The following is a 16,828-nucleotide window of genomic DNA, read 5'->3' as shown; positions in this document are numbered from 1 at the left end:
GCTCAACAGGCTAATCACTGGGGGAGAAAAAAGCAAGACATAACATATCAATGATTTAAAAATATGAAGATAATGCCTGAGAAAAGAGCAAAGTAACAGAGTGGCTGCCTCTAAAGAACGAGATTATGAGGTGGGAAGAATGGAGGGACTGCCCCACACCCCATTCTTCTAACACTCTTTCTTTGAACCATGTATGTTGATTACTTTAACAAAAAACAAAGTAAGAAGGAAAAAAATAGCAACATTTAAAATCTGCCATTTTTCTTTCTCCATGCTTTAGTAACCCAACCTTTCTTCCAGTCTAACCATAAACAAATGAACTTTTTGGCTGGAGGCCTTGTTGAGCAGGAAGGAGGGAGGGCAAAAGATTCCTGAGCTTTTAACTCAACATCTTCCTGAATCAAAATTTCTAGAGGAGGGATGTGTAGATTTAAAGGTAACGGCGGTTCTCCCCATCAAGCAAGTTGGGGAAATGCTGCCTAGTACATGGGGATCAGTAAACTCGAGCGTGGGTTTGGTTTTCTAACTCAGACAGTGCAGCTCTCCTATTAACAGATAGTGGAGATGATTTTCGTTAACGCAACAATATCATTAGAATACAACGCTTACAGTATATTCCAATCATTAACAACTGAAACGCATACAAACAACAATCTAATCTTTAACTTACTGTTGTTCAAATTTTCAAATGCAGAAAACAGGTTTGTTCAACTTGAGCAACTATCTGTTCCAAATACCTTCTTGAATTTCTCTAGAGATCCTGACAACCTCTGGCTTTTATCCAACCACATGGTTGAAGAGTCCCTCAGTTTTATATCGTCCATGTTCTAGAACATGGTTTTCCATCTTCACCCTTCCAATGTATAGAAAATGCTCTAATGTAATGATCTTATTTTAATTTATAATCACGAAATGCTAATAACTTGAGTACCTTCTACATGCTAGACATCCCATATATTGATCTGGTTGATAACTGCAACAATACTATTAGATATTATTAATTATGTGACACATATGGAAAAACGGAGGCTGAGAATAAATGCTTGTAAATGACAAAGCCTTGTGCAAACCCCAGTGTTTTCAAAGCTCATGCTCTAAAAATACCATGCTGCCTTACTTCTGGCAAGCACTGGAATTTCAGAAATCATCTAATTGTTCACCACACCTGCTTTTTGGGGTGACAAATTTAAGGTCCAAAACACTAAAGTGAGTCACTTAAGTGGCAGAATTAGGTAAATTCCGTATCTCTTGATTCTTACCCTATTGAAGGCTTACTTAACAATCTATGAACCTGGTGCTATACTGGTATGCAGGACATACCTAATATTTTGGGGGCCTTAACCACGTGCTAAGTTCTACACAAGCGCTTTAACCTGCATGAACTCACTTAATCCTTACAGGAGCCCTAAGGCAGACACGATCCACATTTCACAAGACAAAGAAGCTCAAGTGAGAGAGGTTAAGAAACTTGCACAAGGTTAAAGAGATAGCAGGTTGCAGAGCCAGGATTCTGAAACCATCTTTCTGAATCCAAAGTGCAAACTCTGAGCCAATGCGCTCTGAACGCCCTTAAGGTACAGGCTGCACGTCCCTTCTGAATGCCCAGTTTTATTTTTCTAATTAAAAGAGCATGCATAATGTGAGGGCTTTTCTCGAATCCTGATGCAAACAAATTTACTTAAAAAGAGAGACCAGCTGCAAAATTTGTCCACTGACTCCTTGCTTAGTGATACTAAGAAAGGTGTGATAATGGTATTGTGTTTTTGTTAAAAACCAGTTCTTATCTTTTACAGACACACACACTGAAGTGTTTACAGATGCTTCAACATCATCTGGGAGGTCAGGGCGGGTGCAGAACAAGAGTGGCCCTGTGTTGGTTTGTTGTAGAGGCTGGCTGATGGAAACATGGGGTTCATTATTTTCCCTACTTCTATAAATGTTTGAAATTTACAATTAAGAAAAAAATGCATGATTAAAAAAACTAGAAAAAACATGATATTAACAGTATTTGGGAAACAGAGCTATGGAAGATTCCCCCCCCCTACACATTTTCTGTATTACTTTTATAATGGAAAACACAAACTATTTAAAGAAATTCTCTGTATTTTCTCTAAATAGGCAGAGCAAAACTGCCCGTAATCTAAGAAGGTCAAAACATTATGACAAAAGCATTTCCCATCTCTTCACCAGTTAACTACTTTTTAAAAACTTTTAGAAAGGTCACTTTGTAAGGGTAAGTAAGATCTTCAAATATAAACTAGCCAAAAGCATAAAAGCACGTAAGAGAGAAATAAATTAGAGGACGATTTAACAAATACAACTAAATATACAATTCCTTTCAATAGTTAGCACTGGTCAAAGACCTTGATTGTGTAGTAATGCTGACTTTCCTAAATGGTCAAAAAGGCCACAGGCTAGGGATCTCCTCAGCCTATGGTGTGGTCAGATGGGGACCGGACTTAGCCTCAGCTCCCAGGCGAGCCAGCTGTCTTCTGTGGGCACCCTCCAATTTTCCTCCATGAAACAACATTTCCACATGTACCATGGTATGAAAAAGTTTGGGAAGTACTGGTCTAAGCCAGACCTGCCTTGAGCATCACTCAAAAGCCAAATAAAATGCTGACATGGAAAAAAATAACTAACACCGATATTATGGGTTATAACACAATGTTTTAGAAGACCACTGCTTTCTAATTTTTTTTTCCCTATCTGCACTCCCTCTCATGCCCCATATTGGGGAATCTTACGGTCTATTCCAGCACCATTCAATGAAGTGACCTTCAAATATGAATGTTAGCTCAGTGGCATAAGGTTAAACTCTGGGGAAAAGAGCAGAATCCTGATTCTCTGTGCTTATGCTAAATGTATGCAAGCTAAGTCTGAAGTAAGTTCCACTTGTTAAGAAAGGACGTAAGTAAGTGTCAATGGAAAAATCCTCAAAGAATAGAAGATTGGACTTCTAAGGATCTTCTTTCAAAGACAAAAAACTGGGGTGCCTGGGTGACTCAGTTGTTAAGCCTTTGCCTTCTGCTAAGGTCATGATCCCAGGGTTCTGGGATGGAGCCTGCATCAGGCTCCCTGCTCAGCGGGAAGCCTGCTTCTAACCTCTCCCGCTCCCCCTTCTTGTGTTCTCTCTCTCTCGCTGCATGTACGTCTCTCTCTCAAATAAATAAATAAAATCTCTTAAAAAAAAAAAAAAAAAAGGACAAAAAAACTGAGCCCAAGTTACTTGTTCAGGTTCACAAGCAGCTAAGCTGGGACTAGTCCCCAGATCTCCCAGCTGCCAGTAACTGCACCTTCTGAGACACCTCCAAGGAGTTCCTGCTAATTCCCTCTTTGAATCTGAAAGCAAAAACCATCCAAGTACTTCTTGCTCTTCAGGGAACTGAACTCTTGTTAGTCTGCAACGTGCAAATCATTATTTGAGAAGTCAGAATCTAACTTCATGCCACTAATTAATCTTAAATTTGTGATATTTAAACACAAGTTCCTTTATTAGTCACTCTTTGTTTATATTTGTGAAATTACAAGGTCATCTTGTTCATGGACGCTTCTGGAAATAGCCTCAAAAACGAATTATCAAGTACTTCTTTAAATAGTTATGTGGGGGGAACACACAAGGATATATCAAAATCTATGTAAATAAGTCATGTTTGTAGAATGAAGGCAACACTAGACACCACTAATAGAATTTTCTTCCTTGTACTGAGAAAACAGTACAGACAAGAGGAGTCCCCAAACAAAAGGAGAATGTGACACGTGTTGAAGTTGGAAAGTATGTAAGTACAGGAAAATTAACTGCCTAAAATAAAATCAATTGAGTGACAAAGGGAAAAGAGGCAATATAGCATTAAAAAAAAGACAGACAACATATTTGCATAAATTCCTGTATATGCAGAGAGCAACTCTAACCACATGCTTTAAATATTAAGATATAACTTCTGTACCCATATTGGATAAAGCTGTATTATGATTAAAAAAAAAAAACCAAAAAACCTTTGAATTCTTCAAATATCTTTACAGTTTCAAAAAGAAAAACCTGAAAGTTCCTTCTCTAGAAGAAAAAATTGACCAGTGTTTTTATTCTTAGGCACTGTAGTGTGTACCTTGGGTTACCCTGAAACCCAAGAACACAAGCTCTGTGTCACCAAGCATTGACATCTGAGTTGGTTCTTCATTTGTTTCATACCACAGAATGCCAATTCTGCAAGAACACGTGTCATTTCTGGAATGCCATTAAGCACAGGTTAAGGAAGGAAGAGCCCTTATACAAAATCATAAAAGTCCTATACCTAAAACAAATTTGTAATTAATGTAATGATATAAATTTAAATCTTGACATTCACATTTCAGAGTCCTTGGAAAAGGAGGCTTCACCTTACCTGTGAATTTGCCAGGAAAAGAAAAAGAGAGAGAGAGAAGTTGTGTCCCAACCTCCCTCGGGAATCTTTGAATTTATATCCTGATCATCTGTCTTATTACAGAAACATACATACACAAACCTTCCTCCCCACTCTTTACAAATACATTTACTCCTACCTCCATTCTTCAGATCAAAAACTGACAGAGAGAAGACAATTCAAATGTTCAGACACATCTAATATATGTCTGTGAACGCACTGCATTCATCTAAAGAATGAATATTTGTGGGTCTACTCTGAGCCTAAAGTGGGGATTACAAAGAAACCATGAGTCTTCAAGGTACTCAAGACTTCAGCTGCACCTGCCAACCACATATCCTGACTTGTATTCATAATCAGTTCAAACGCAAAGAACAGTACAGTGTAGGGAGAAAGATCATGGGATAAAGCATAACCTCTTTACTGTTCCCCTAGCCTGCAGCATCCCGGCTGAATCTGTCCTGCATTCAACTGCCAGATTCATTTCTAGGATTCGAGGAGTCTCTCTCCTGCTCAAGAAGCTTCAAACACTCCTCATTACTTATAACATCTAGCTCAAACTCTTCTTCGACTGAAGAAGTCTTCTATAGGTTTGCTCCACTCACCTGTTCAACTTTACTCGTGCTCAATATGGCTCCCTTCTGCCAATCCCTTTCGGAGAGGTAAGTCGCAAACCTAATTCCACTACCTACTGGAACTCCTCAAGGAGCCTTCATTCTCAGCAGTCTTAAAAAATTGTTTCCTCTAGTGTCGGTACAGATCCATTAGTTTTCTGAACATCCCTTCGGAACTCGCCATTAGGTTTCTTAACAAATGGCAGGTATGTCCCAAGGTATTTTTCACATTAGCACCCCAACCAGAGGTTCATCTTTCCAGACACCCCTCGGTGAAATCAGAGGGAGTCGCTTGCAGTTTGGGCATGGGAGTTCCAACACTGCACCTTGGAAGAGAGGGAGAGAGGGTTGGGGGGGTTGCAAAGTAGGAAGGGGGAAACATGAAGGAAGCATAAAAGGGAAGGGAAGGTCCGTGCTCTTTACCGTATTTTCAGTCTTGTCTTTGGAAGGAGCGGGAGAGCGTAAGGAGAGAGGAGACTCCAAAAAACTCAAGGTGTTCCCTAGGTAGGAATACGGGCTGGGGGCCCCCGGATAACGGAAGGGTTCTCATCACCCCTGGGAGAGAAGGACAGGTTACAACCCGAAACAAAGAGGAGGTGAGGAGTGGAGAGCCTACAGAGATCGGGCATCTCCGAAGGTCGAGCGGCAAGGAAATGAGAGGTGACACGACGCGTCCCTCAGGGGGCTGGCCGGACACCAGGGATGTGGTTGCCAAGAGGGACGAGGTAGGCGCCTAAGAAGGCTCTGGGGCGAGCGTTTATGGGGCATCGCTTCCACGGGGCGCGGGGGCGGGGAAGTGTTTTTGAGTGGGGTCTTCCCGCACAGGGAGAAAAGGATCCCGGTGCAGTGCTCTCCGAGAACAGAAGCCCCGGAGACGCGAAAACGTTAAAGCGTTGAAGAACCGGCATTTCCTAGCCCCAGCCCTGCTTCCCTACACACTCACCGAGTCTCCTCCAAACGCCACCGCTCCAGCTGCAGCTACCGGCCGGCGCAGCCGCACTCAGCGCGCACCACCCCACGTGACTCGGCCCAGAGCCCGCCCCCTCACCCTCCACGTGATCCTCAGGACCCGCCCATACCCTCCTGCCTCTTGCCCCTCTCCCGCGCAGGGTCTAGATACGCCCCTCCCCTTTTGACAAGATGGCTGCGCCCAGCTCTAACGCGCCTCGCCTCTGGGCCTGGGGTTCCAGGCAGCGTTTGGGGAATGTCTTTAGTCTCGTCTCAAAGCCATTTTGTTCGGCCGCTGCTGCGTCTGGGACCATGAGTGCCCAGCGATTAGCGGAGAAGCTCCGAGCCCAGAAACAGGAACAAAAGACGAAGCAGCAGCCGGTGAGTCCGAAAGGACCACAACTCCCAAGAGGCAGTACGTTCCCGGGTTGTCCGGCTGGGAGTGAGGTGGGAGGGTCCGGACAGATGTTAAGGAAATGTGGAGGATCTGTGGAAGAACGGGGAGAAAGGAAAGGGAAGAGATCAGTATGGTACCGTATCCTCCTGCGGGCTGGGTCTTTGGCTCCTGCCGGCCTCAGCCCTGAGCACTGCGTGGAGATAGGTAAAACAGACATGCACCGTCGCTCTCAAATTATTCCGGGAAGGCGCGAGTCCAAAGCAGAAATAGTCATTCCCAACCCAAATTGTCACCCAAACTTACTGAAAGTCTTCACCAGTCTTTTCCTGGCGCTCCTTCTCTCCCCATAGGTGCCCACAAGCCCTGTTCAGCGGAGAGTTCAAGAACTAGTGCGGTTCACAAAGCAGCTGCAACGAGTCCACCCCAACGTGCTTGCTAAGGCACTGAGCCGAGGGATTGTGCACCAGGACAAGGATCTCGTGGTCATCAATAAACCTTACGGTCTCCCTGTGCATGGTAAGGACCACGTGGGAGAGGGAGGGGGGTGCTTCTGTTTTCACTAAAATTAGGGACAACTCTGACACATTACTTACTTGTGGGGCTCGAAGACTTGCATTCAAAATAATTAAGCTTTTGTAGAGTACTATATAAGGCACTACTGAAGACAGAGATATAAAAGACAGTCTCTGCATTCCAAATATCTGGCAGTCAGCAGTGATTTCTGGAATGCACTGTGTCCAGACCTCCATGGAAATTTTTATAGAGAAATACTAAGGCTGTGTGTGTGGTTCTTGTCTTCATGTTATGTTCCATCAAAACTGGGAAAGAAGAGGGGCACCTGGGTGGCTCAGTCGGTTATGCCTCTGACAGCCCAGTGTCAGGCTCCCTGCTCAGTAGGGAGTCTGCTTCTTCCTCTCCCACTGCCCCTCCCCTCTGCATTATACCTCGCCCTTCCTCATTCACTCTCTCTCTCAAGTAAATAAATTAAAAAAAAAAACAAACAGAAAAGAAGAAATGACATATAAGAAAAAAATAGATAGCACTTTATTAAGGTTCAGATCATTTCCCCTTCTGACAATGGCACCACTATATTTTTTGCCTTTATTCACAATTTTCCCACATTCACTAATTTTTATAAGTACTCTGTTTCTATTTTTGGCCTATAAATCTCTTGTGCATAACGTGTTCTGGTAGTTTATTACCTTCTATAAGTAATGGTATTTCCATATTTCCATATAATGACTCTGAATTTCCTGCAAGGGTCTTTTTTATTGCACATTTTGTTCACATGATCCAGAATATAATTTCATCAGTTAAGTCCAGACCAAGGAAAATAGTCCATCTTCACTGAACAAAGATCAGAAAATCTCAACCCACAAGCCCCAAACTGCAACATAAATCAGTCAGCCACCTCAAGCCATGAGTGGAGACAGAATAACCTGAGAAAAATCCGATCTTATACTATGTATGGGCAAGGATCAAAGAAGGACCACCTTAAACATGCAGAAACTCCAATCACAGAAACCAATATGAAAACTAATAAAAAAAAAAAAGGGGGCTGCGGAGTTTCAGCCAAAGCAAAGATTCAACTGCCCTATAGAGAGATCTCTACTATTGAAAACGTACACAGGATACACACACACACAAAAACACATATAAATCTGGGGGTGCCTGAGTGGCTCAGTTGGTTAAGCGTCTATCTTTAACTCAGGTCATGATCCCACATGATCCCAGGGTCCTTAGATTGAACCCTGAGTCAGGCTTCCTGCTCAGTTGGGAGCCTGCTTCTCCCTCTGCCTCTGCCTCTCCCTCTGCTCGTGCTCTCTCTCGCTCTGTCTTTCTCAAATAAATAAAATCTTTCAACAAACCCTACATATAAACCTATATAGAAGATAACTTCCTTTGAAGAGTTTATAGAAATTATAAAATATAGAAGATATTTGTGTTATTAAAAGTGCCAAAAGATACATAATAAGTTGCGTATTCATGATAAGAACTTAAAAAAGAATAAAAGAAAATGTGTGTGTGTTTGTGTGCACAGAGTACTTAATGAAACTCCAGGACGCCTGGAACTTAATGGACATTGAAATATTTCTGAATAAATGTTGAATGTAGTTGTCGAAGACAGCTGGAGTGAGATAAGAAAGATCGATAGAAAGAAAATGCAGGGAAAGGGATTTATTGGGGGAAAAGGCATCGTTGTGCTAAAAGAATGCTTTTTGGGGAGGTAGGGAGAAAAGCATAAAGACAAGGAATTAAGTCAGACATTGCCAAGTGTTCTGTGTATTTTCTTTTTCTGTCTTGATCTTTTTCTTCCCATTCCTCATGAGATAACTATTATCCAGATATTTACATTTTATAGATGAGAAAACTGAAAGTTGGAAAGATTAAATCATCTATTCAGGGTCAGTGGCTAGTTAGGCCTAGAATAGAACTGAGTAGCATCTCACCTAACGGTCATCCTCTTAGCTCTTCTGTAATGGCTCAGGAGAGCCTCACAGTATTGTATTTACCCTTGAGTTTACTTAGCAAATTCTCAAACCTTTGTTTATATAGTGAAATATCAGACCTCCTCATTTTGATTGCTGACTTTATTATGAATGTGCAAGTAGATTAATAAGTATATATATATATCTGAGGAGCAGGCCACATGCTGTAGGCCAATGCTTCTCAGACATTATGAAAAGGCATGTGAGTCCCTTGAGCATCTTGTGAAAATGCAGATTTTGATTTAATAGTCTGGGTTGGGAGCCTGAGATTCCTTTCCAACAAGCTCCCTGGGCTTTGACATTGCTAGTTCCTGGACCACATTTCAGAATAAAGCTCGTGAAAACATTGACTTTCTTCCCAGGTAGAGTTCTTTGGTGGGATCTTTTACTGGCCACCAAAACCTGTGGCTCTTCCCTTTGTAGGTGGCCCTGGGGTCCGGCTGTGCATCAGTGACGTATTGCCCATCCTGGCAAAGATGCTTCATGGCCACAAGGCAGAGCCCTTGCATCTGTGCCACCGGCTGGACAAGGAAACTACAGGTGTAATGGTGTTGGCCTGGGAGAAGGAAGTGGCACATCAAGTACAAGAGTTGTTTAGAACCCGTCAGGTGGCAAAGAAGTACTGGTATGAAGCCCATTGCCAGTGGTAGAGTTGGTATAAATGAAGGCATCCTTTTATTTCATTGTCCATTCATATGGAAGGACCTCCTGTTAAGAGAAGACACTGTGCTAGGACTTATGGGCGTATGAAAAGAATAGGAAAGAGACTTAAGTGCTTAGGATCTTAGAGTCTGTTGGAATAGAGATTCCTCATTGTGCTTGTGCATAAAAATTACTGAAAATTAATTACACAAATAATACGTGATTTTATTCCTTTGGTAAAATCATCAAAAAACAAAGATAAAGCAAAAATTTTTTGGAGAATCTACCCACTCTGTTGTTCTAGTCCCTTCCCTTGGGATAGTTTGGTTTTTATTCCTCTGGTCCTTACTCAATGTATTTATGAACATGTCTGATATATACAGTGTGTGTGTGTATTACATTGTACACTGTACACTGTACTTTTTTTTTTTTTAAGATTTTCTTTGAGAGAGAGAGTGAGCATAATCCGGGAGAGCAGCAGGCAGAGGGAGCAGGAGAAGCAGGCTCCCCGCTGAGCAGAGAGCCCAACATGGGACTCGGTCCCAGGACTCCGGGATCATGACTTGAGCTGAAGGCAGACACTTAACCCACTGAGCCACCCAGGCACCCCAACACTGTACTTTTCTTTTACCACTTAACTATGTCTTGGAGATCTTTCCATGTTAGTGCATATAGGTTTACCTCCATTTTTTTTAATAGAAGAAAGACAGGTGAACAAAACTGAAACCTACTCCTATCCTCCATCAACTCAATTTTCTTCCCCAGAGGATATCACTGTTCTAGTCTTCTGTAAGCTTCCTGCATACAGGGCATGGATAAGTGGATTATTATATGGCACTGAGTTTTGCACCACTTTGCATCCTGCTTGATTTCACTTGGAGAGCATTTTGCATGTACCTTTAGATCTCCCTAGTATTCTGTTGATGGCTGTATCATCGTTTCCTTATTGATGCACATTGAGTTAACTTCCTATTTTTCAGAGTCTGTTGCAAAGAATACATGATTATATCTTTAAGACAGATTCCTAAAGATGGAATTGCTAGGTTGAAGGGTATACACGTTTAATATTTGCTTTTTGTTGGTGGTGATGGTTTGTTTTTTTTTTTTTAAGATTTATTTATTTGAGAGAGAGAGAGTGAGTGAGTGTGAGCACATGAGCCAGGGGAGGGGCAGTGGGAGATGGAAAGGGAGAGAGAAACTCCCGCAGACTCCCAGCTGAGCGTGGGGCCTACCACGGGGCTCCATCCCAGGACCCCAAGGTCATGAGCTGAGCTGAAACCAAGAGTCAGATGCTTAACTGATTGAGCCACCCAGGTGCCTCTCACACATTTAATATTTGAATAGTTACTATTATTACGTAGGCCAGGTTTTCCTCCCACTAGGGTAATGAGGACCTACCTCCCCCTACAGCTGACCAGAGAATTTTGGGGGTTTGCCACTATGATGAGGAAAAAAAAAATGTTTTCTATTTCCCTGTGTATCAGTGATATTACTTGTCTGCATGTTTATTGGGTTCTCATGTTTTTTTGAGTTTCCCTTTCTGTGAACAAACAATCTCTTTCCTTTGCCTGGTTTCTGTTGGGCTATTTATTATTTTCTGTTTGATTTGTAGCTACTCTTTTTATCTTTTCGAAGTTAGTCCTTTTTGTGCTACAGATTTTGCAGCTACTTTGTGATCCTGGGAGCCTTTAAAAAATCTCCATGCCAAGACCCACCCACAGAGGCCCTGATTAATAAGTCTGATGGGTATGGGCATCTGAATGTCTTAAAAGCTCCACAGCTGACTCTGCTGTGGAATCAAATGTAAGAACCGCTGTGATGAGAGGTTACAGATAATGGCAGAGGTTTAGCAGACTAACTAAGGTCAACAAGATCTGTGTTCAACTGTCAGCTGTGTCGTTTACCAGCATGGGTCCTTACGCATGTTCTTAAACGTCTCTAAGCTTTGTCTTCATAGGAAAAATGAGAATAATGGAGTTGAGGAGAGAGTTAAATGAGACAGTACATATTGAAGTGTTTGACATAGTACCTAGCTCATAGTAAAAGCTGAAAGACAGAAAATTGAGACTATCATGTATACTAGTAATCCAGATATAAGTCTATAAAATGTGTTGGGGCACCTGGGTGGCTCATTCGGTTGGTCAGCTGACTCGATTTCGCCTCAGGTCATGCTCTCAGGGTCGTGGGATCAAGCCCCACTTTGGGCTCCACGCTCAGCAGGGAGTCAGCTTCAGGATTCTCTCTCTTTCTCTCCCTCTGTCCCTCCTCCTGCTTGCTCATGCGTGCATTCTCTCTCTCTCCAGAATAAATAAATCTTAAAAAAAGATGTTATATTATTTGTGAAAATTGTTTATGAAAGTTTAGACTTGGTAACCATTTTATGGAGGAATTGAAATCCGTTCATTGTGTGTTGATGAATGAACAGGATTTGATAGACGAGATGGAGAACTGTGTTTTAGATGGCGGGAATGCATACACACAAAGGACGAAAGCAGGCAGTGTAGTTTGGAGTGGGGAATGGTGACCGATAATGCTGGAAAGGTAGACTGGAACTCAGTTAATGATGGCCTTAAATACCAGGTGCACAAAGTAGGAGTTAGCAGTAGAGCATAGCAGGCGACTGATTAACATCTACTGGCATACTATGATAGCAACTTGTTACGGTTATTTGTTTGAATCTTCTTCTTTTTTTAATTTGACCGACAGAGATCACAAGTAAACAGAGAGGCGGGGGTTGGGGGGACGGGGAAGCAGGCTCCCTGCTGAGCAGAGAGCCAGATGCAGGGCCCCATCCCAGGGCTCTGGGATCACGACCTAAGCCGAAGGCAGAGGCTTTAACCCACTGAGCCACCCAGGCACCCTTGTTTGAATCTTCTTACTAGACTTTGAATTCCTTGAGAGTGGGGATTTTGGTCTTGTTCATCTGTACAGAACTAGTACCTCCCTAGATCAATGCCTGATTATGTTCCTGGAGTGTATGTAGTGAGTGAACATTTTTGAGCAGTAGTGTTGTGTCATTAGGAAGAGGGAGCTAGCAGTTAAAACTCAATTTAAGTGTGGTAAAATATATCAGATGGCAGCCCAACTGCCACCAGCCCAAAATGAGGTGTCCAATGTGTGACCTGTTGTGGGAGTGGGCTTTGGTTCTGTGATAGGCCACCCAGCAGGACTCCTTCATCATTGACCTAGAGGAGGCATAAGCGTAAGGACAAAAGAAAGGGTTGTCTCCCCATCTCTGACATGATGAAAGGAGACCTCCAGCAAAATGTTTATTGAGTTGTTATGGGAGTTGTTTCTGTGACTTTGAGCCAAGTTGCCCTGTTGTCTACCTGGCAGATCCGGTAGGTGTGGTCCTGTAACTTTTTCATTCCACTCATTCATTTACTTATTCATTCATTTCATATGCAGTCAGGACTTAACCATCTTTTAAAAAAAGGATACAAAACCATATTATCCTCATTATTTTTTTTTCCTTAAAGATTTTATTTATTTATTGGACAGAGAGAGATCACAAGTAGGCAGAGAGGCAGGCAGAGAAAGAGGAGGAAGCAGGCTCCTCAAAGAGCAGAGAGCCTGATGTGGGGCTCGATTCCAGGACTGTGGGATTATGACCTAAGGCAGAGGCTTTAACCCACTGAGCTGCCCAGGCGCCCCTACCCTCATTTCATTTTAAACCATACATACTCATTTTGGGGGGCACCTGGGTGGCGCAGTTGATTAAACGTCCCACTCTGGGTTTCAGCTCAGGTTGTGATCTCAAGGTGGTGAAATGGAGCCCAGGCTCAGGGCAGAGCCAACCTGGGTTTCTCTTTCCCTCTCCTACTGCCCCTCCCCCTCATACACACTCACTCGCTCTCTCTCTCAAATACATAAATCTTTTTTAAAAAAGAAAAAAAAAAACTATACATATTCATTTTTAAAGGTTGGAAGGAAAGACCATGTTATAAATATAATTTTTTGTTTTTTTCCCCCAATAGTCTATAATTAGCATACATTACTTCAGTAGTAAAAAAAAGATGCGTTCATAAGAGTAGAATCAAGCTCTCAGGCTAAATGCTATGACAGCCTATGACTTGCATGCTCCGTTCTTAAGAACTGACCACAGTAGAGCAGAAGGTCCAGTGTTACAGCCTCTAAGTAGGCAAATCTGAGGATCTCCCCCCTCACCTCATGGCTTAAGCCAGGGTCTGTGTGTTACGCCCAGGACCATCACGGTGCGCGTCCCTGTGCCCCCGGCGGGAGTCGTGGACATCCCTGTCATCGAGAAGGAGGTGCAGGGTCAGCAGCTGCACTACAAGGTGGGTGAGCTGTCATCCCCAGGGGCTTGGCTTTTCTGCTCTTCTTTGCAACTGTGTCTTGATTTCTTTGGCATCAGATGACGCTGTCCCCAGGCTTCCGCATGGAGGATGGGAAGATGGTGAGAGCACGAAGCAACCGGAAGGCACACACAGCTGTGACTCAGTACCAGGTGCTCAGCAGCACTCTGTCCGCCGCCCTCCTGGAGCTCCAGCCCATCACCGGTGAGGCATCACCTTTCTGCTGGGGGATGGCAAGAGCCCGGGCTGCTGAGCCGCATCCAGGGCCTCGCTCTGGGTCCTGCCCTTCTTCCGAGCAGCTGGTGCTATGAGAGGGCTGGGATTGCAGCTGACGTGTTTGAGAGTGTGCCTCTGGTGCTAATCCGAGGCTGGGAGCTCCAGTGGGGATGGCTGTTTAAAAATAGTAGGTAGCAGGAAGATATAAATAGTTTGCTTACATTTATTTAAAAATCTGCAAAGTGGTTTCTCAAAAAAATTAAACACAGAATTACCATATAATCCCAGCAATCCTCATGGGTGTCTACGCAAGAGAATTGAAAGCAGGAGTTTGGAAAGATCTGTGCACAGCAGTGTTCGTGGCAGCATTATCCCCAATAGCCAAGAGGTGAAGCCAGTCTCGAGGGCCACCGCCAAATGAATGCGTAGACAAAGTGTGTGGGCAGATGACGGAATGAGTATGTCTTGAAAAGGAAGGAAATTCTGACATGGGCCACAATGTGGTTGGACTTGATGCTAAGTGAAAGAAACCAACACAGAAGGACGAATGTTGCGTGATTCCACTTATGACACACCTAGAGCACTTAGATTCAGAGACCAAGTAGAACAGTGGTACCCGGGGGCCGGAGGAATCGGGAAGGAATGGGGAGTTGTCGTTTAATTGAGTTTCAGGTGGGGAGGATGTTTAACATCCTCAACTTTCAGGAGTTGTCGTTTAACAGAGTTTCAGGTGGGGAGGATGCTTGTGCTCTCTCTCTCTCTCTCTCTTGCTCTCGCTCTGTCTCAAAATAAATAAAATCTTTCAAAAAATGGTTAAGATAACATTTTATGTTATGAATATTTTGCTACAGTGAAAAATGTGCAAAGCACTACTATTTAGCATTCTATAATAATGTTATCTAAAAATAAAACAGGGGTCATTGGGTGGGTCCCCCGGTTAAGCCTCCGACTCTTGACTCCGACTCTTGATTTCGACTCAGGTCACGAGCTCAGCGGTGGTGAGATTGAGATTCTCTCTTTCCCTCCCCCTCTGCCCCCCCCCCCCCCCCCCCCCCGCCATGTGCGCTCTAGCTTTCTCTTTGTGTCAAAAACAGAACAAAAGTTAATTAAGCACGGAGAGATACCAGGTTGATGATAATGGTTATCTGCAGTGGAAAGGGAGCTGAGGGGGAGGGGAACTTAGAGTCTTAACGGCATGTGTGATCTTATTTCCTACCAGCTTATAGTTTCTTCTGTTCTTCTTTATACTTTGGTGTAGGTGCGGCCTTGCCGGTCTTACTTCAGTTAAATAGGGTTAGAAGCACAGTAACACAGTGTGGTTTCTGGAGCTGCTCAAGTTTCCTCTCTCTGTCTCTTTTTTGTTGTTGTTGTTAAGGAGTAAAACATCAGCTTCGAGTTCATCTGTCTTTTGGACTGGATTGCCCAATCCTTGGTGATCACAAGTACTCAGACTGGAATAAGCTGGCCCCCCAGGTGACCCCGGTTTGTCTGTGCAACAGCTAAGGTGGGGGGAGCTTTCGCTTTCCCCTTGTTAAAGTCCGACGTGAGTCACCGCAAGGATGTTTTGACTGTACTGTACTAGTTACCCAAACTAGTCGCCTCGCTTAGAGAGAAACAGCTGCTGTTCTCACGGAGCTGCAGGATCTGTTCGCAAAACCCTTGCGCTTCATTTGTTTGTCTTGGATTGTGTTTGGAGGCGGGACAGGTGGGGTTGGGGGAGGGCACTTTCTGGAGGCTTCAAGCAGCCTTTCCTGCTCTTGGTGAAGATGGGTGGGGGACACTTGTTTATCTCTTGTCGTAGCCCATTCTCTAGGAAGGCTGATAAGAGCTTCCCTGGCCTGGTGATTTTTCTCTCACCTGAGTTCCAAACCCTTCCCGGGAATGTCCCTGAAGCAGGCTGTCCACTGCTGTGCCTTCCAGGGGAGTTAGTGGTGGTTCCTTTAAGTGGAAAATGTCTGTCCCTGTGTGCTGCTCAGGACGAGCTCTTGGCCTGGGTTTCAAGAGGCTATCTTGTCTTTGTACAGAAGCTGTCTCTTGGTACCCTGAAGAAGCTGGGCCTGCACCAGGCGAAGGCCCGCCACATCCCCCTTCACCTGCACGCGCGCCAGCTGATCCTGCCGGCCCTGGGGTCCAGGAAGGAGGAGCTCAGCTTGGTCTGCGAGCCTCCTCACTTCTTCATCCGCTCCCTGCAACGCCTGGACCTACAGACGCCAAGTCAGGATCCGAATGGGGGCGACGAAGCCAGACGTGAGGGCACAGTTAAGACCACTGGGCTGTTGGGCCCCTGAATCCTTCACTTTGTTTCATGGACTCTGCTAACTTCTCACTAGGGACAGACTCCAGAAGAGCCAGGTGTGGGAAGTGGAAGAAATCCAGCTGCTTCCAGGCCTTTACTGGACACTAAATCCTATTTACTGAGACACTGGCCGCACTCTGGAAAAGCCTGTGGGGAGTCTCCTTGCCTCCCAGTCTCCTTGCCCAGAGGAAGAGAGCCCAGTACCAGGCGGACTGGGTCCATAATTGAAAAAGGAGAAACTCGAGCACAGAATCTGTGCTCCGAAACTGTTTACATCCAACAATAAACCGCTTGATCTATCCGGAAGGCTCCGGTGGTTGGAAAGGGCGCGGGGCGGTCATCTGACTGCTGGAGAAATTCAGAAGCAGTTAGCCACTGTCCTCGTGGATGTTCAGGATCTAATAGCAAAACCTCTCTGCTCCACTTGTTTTGTCCCAGATGCTGCAGACCCGTCAGAAGGCAGGATTCTCTCCAGCCGCAGCACAGGAGCCTTGTTGTGGTAGTGACTAG

At 44.1% G+C, this 16,828-nt stretch overlaps 2 protein-coding genes across 7 annotated transcripts in view; one reads left to right on the top strand and one right to left on the bottom strand.

Annotated features, from left to right (window-relative positions):
• The window catches only part of FAM118B (family with sequence similarity 118 member B), a 50,023-nt gene extending 43,975 nt beyond the window's left edge, over positions 1 to 6,048 (bottom strand). For 4 of the 6 annotated variants that reach the window (XM_032868877.1, XM_032868878.1, XM_032868874.1 and 1 more), the window contains exon 1: positions 5,958 to 6,048. The gene's annotated coding sequence lies outside the window, so the exon portion shown is untranslated. Of the gene's footprint in view, positions 1 to 5,005; positions 5,341 to 5,957 lie in introns of all 6 variants that reach the window. The other 2 variants (XM_032868879.1, XM_032868875.1) reach the window with 2 other exon arrangements.
• Positions 6,049 to 6,141: 93 nt separating this feature from the next.
• On the top strand, positions 6,142 to 16,310 carry RPUSD4 (RNA pseudouridine synthase D4). The gene is made up of 7 exons (XM_032869006.1): positions 6,142 to 6,343; positions 6,710 to 6,875; positions 9,272 to 9,473; positions 13,695 to 13,788; positions 13,866 to 14,010; positions 15,398 to 15,495; positions 16,047 to 16,310. The coding sequence occupies exons 1-7, from the start codon at positions 6,155 to 6,157 to the stop codon at positions 16,308 to 16,310; spliced, it is 1,158 nt and encodes a 385-aa protein (XP_032724897.1). The 5' UTR covers positions 6,142 to 6,154.
• Positions 16,311 to 16,828: the final 518 nt, after the last annotated feature.

This window comes from Lontra canadensis, unplaced genomic scaffold, assembly GCF_010015895.1.
Source record: "Lontra canadensis isolate GAN:19392208 unplaced genomic scaffold, GSC_riverotter_1.0 scaffold36, whole genome shotgun sequence".
In the NCBI taxonomy this organism is placed as follows: Eukaryota; Metazoa; Chordata; class Mammalia; order Carnivora; family Mustelidae; genus Lontra; species Lontra canadensis.
The sequence above is the reverse complement of the archived record's forward strand: the minus strand, read 5'-3'. Positions and strand labels throughout refer to the sequence as shown.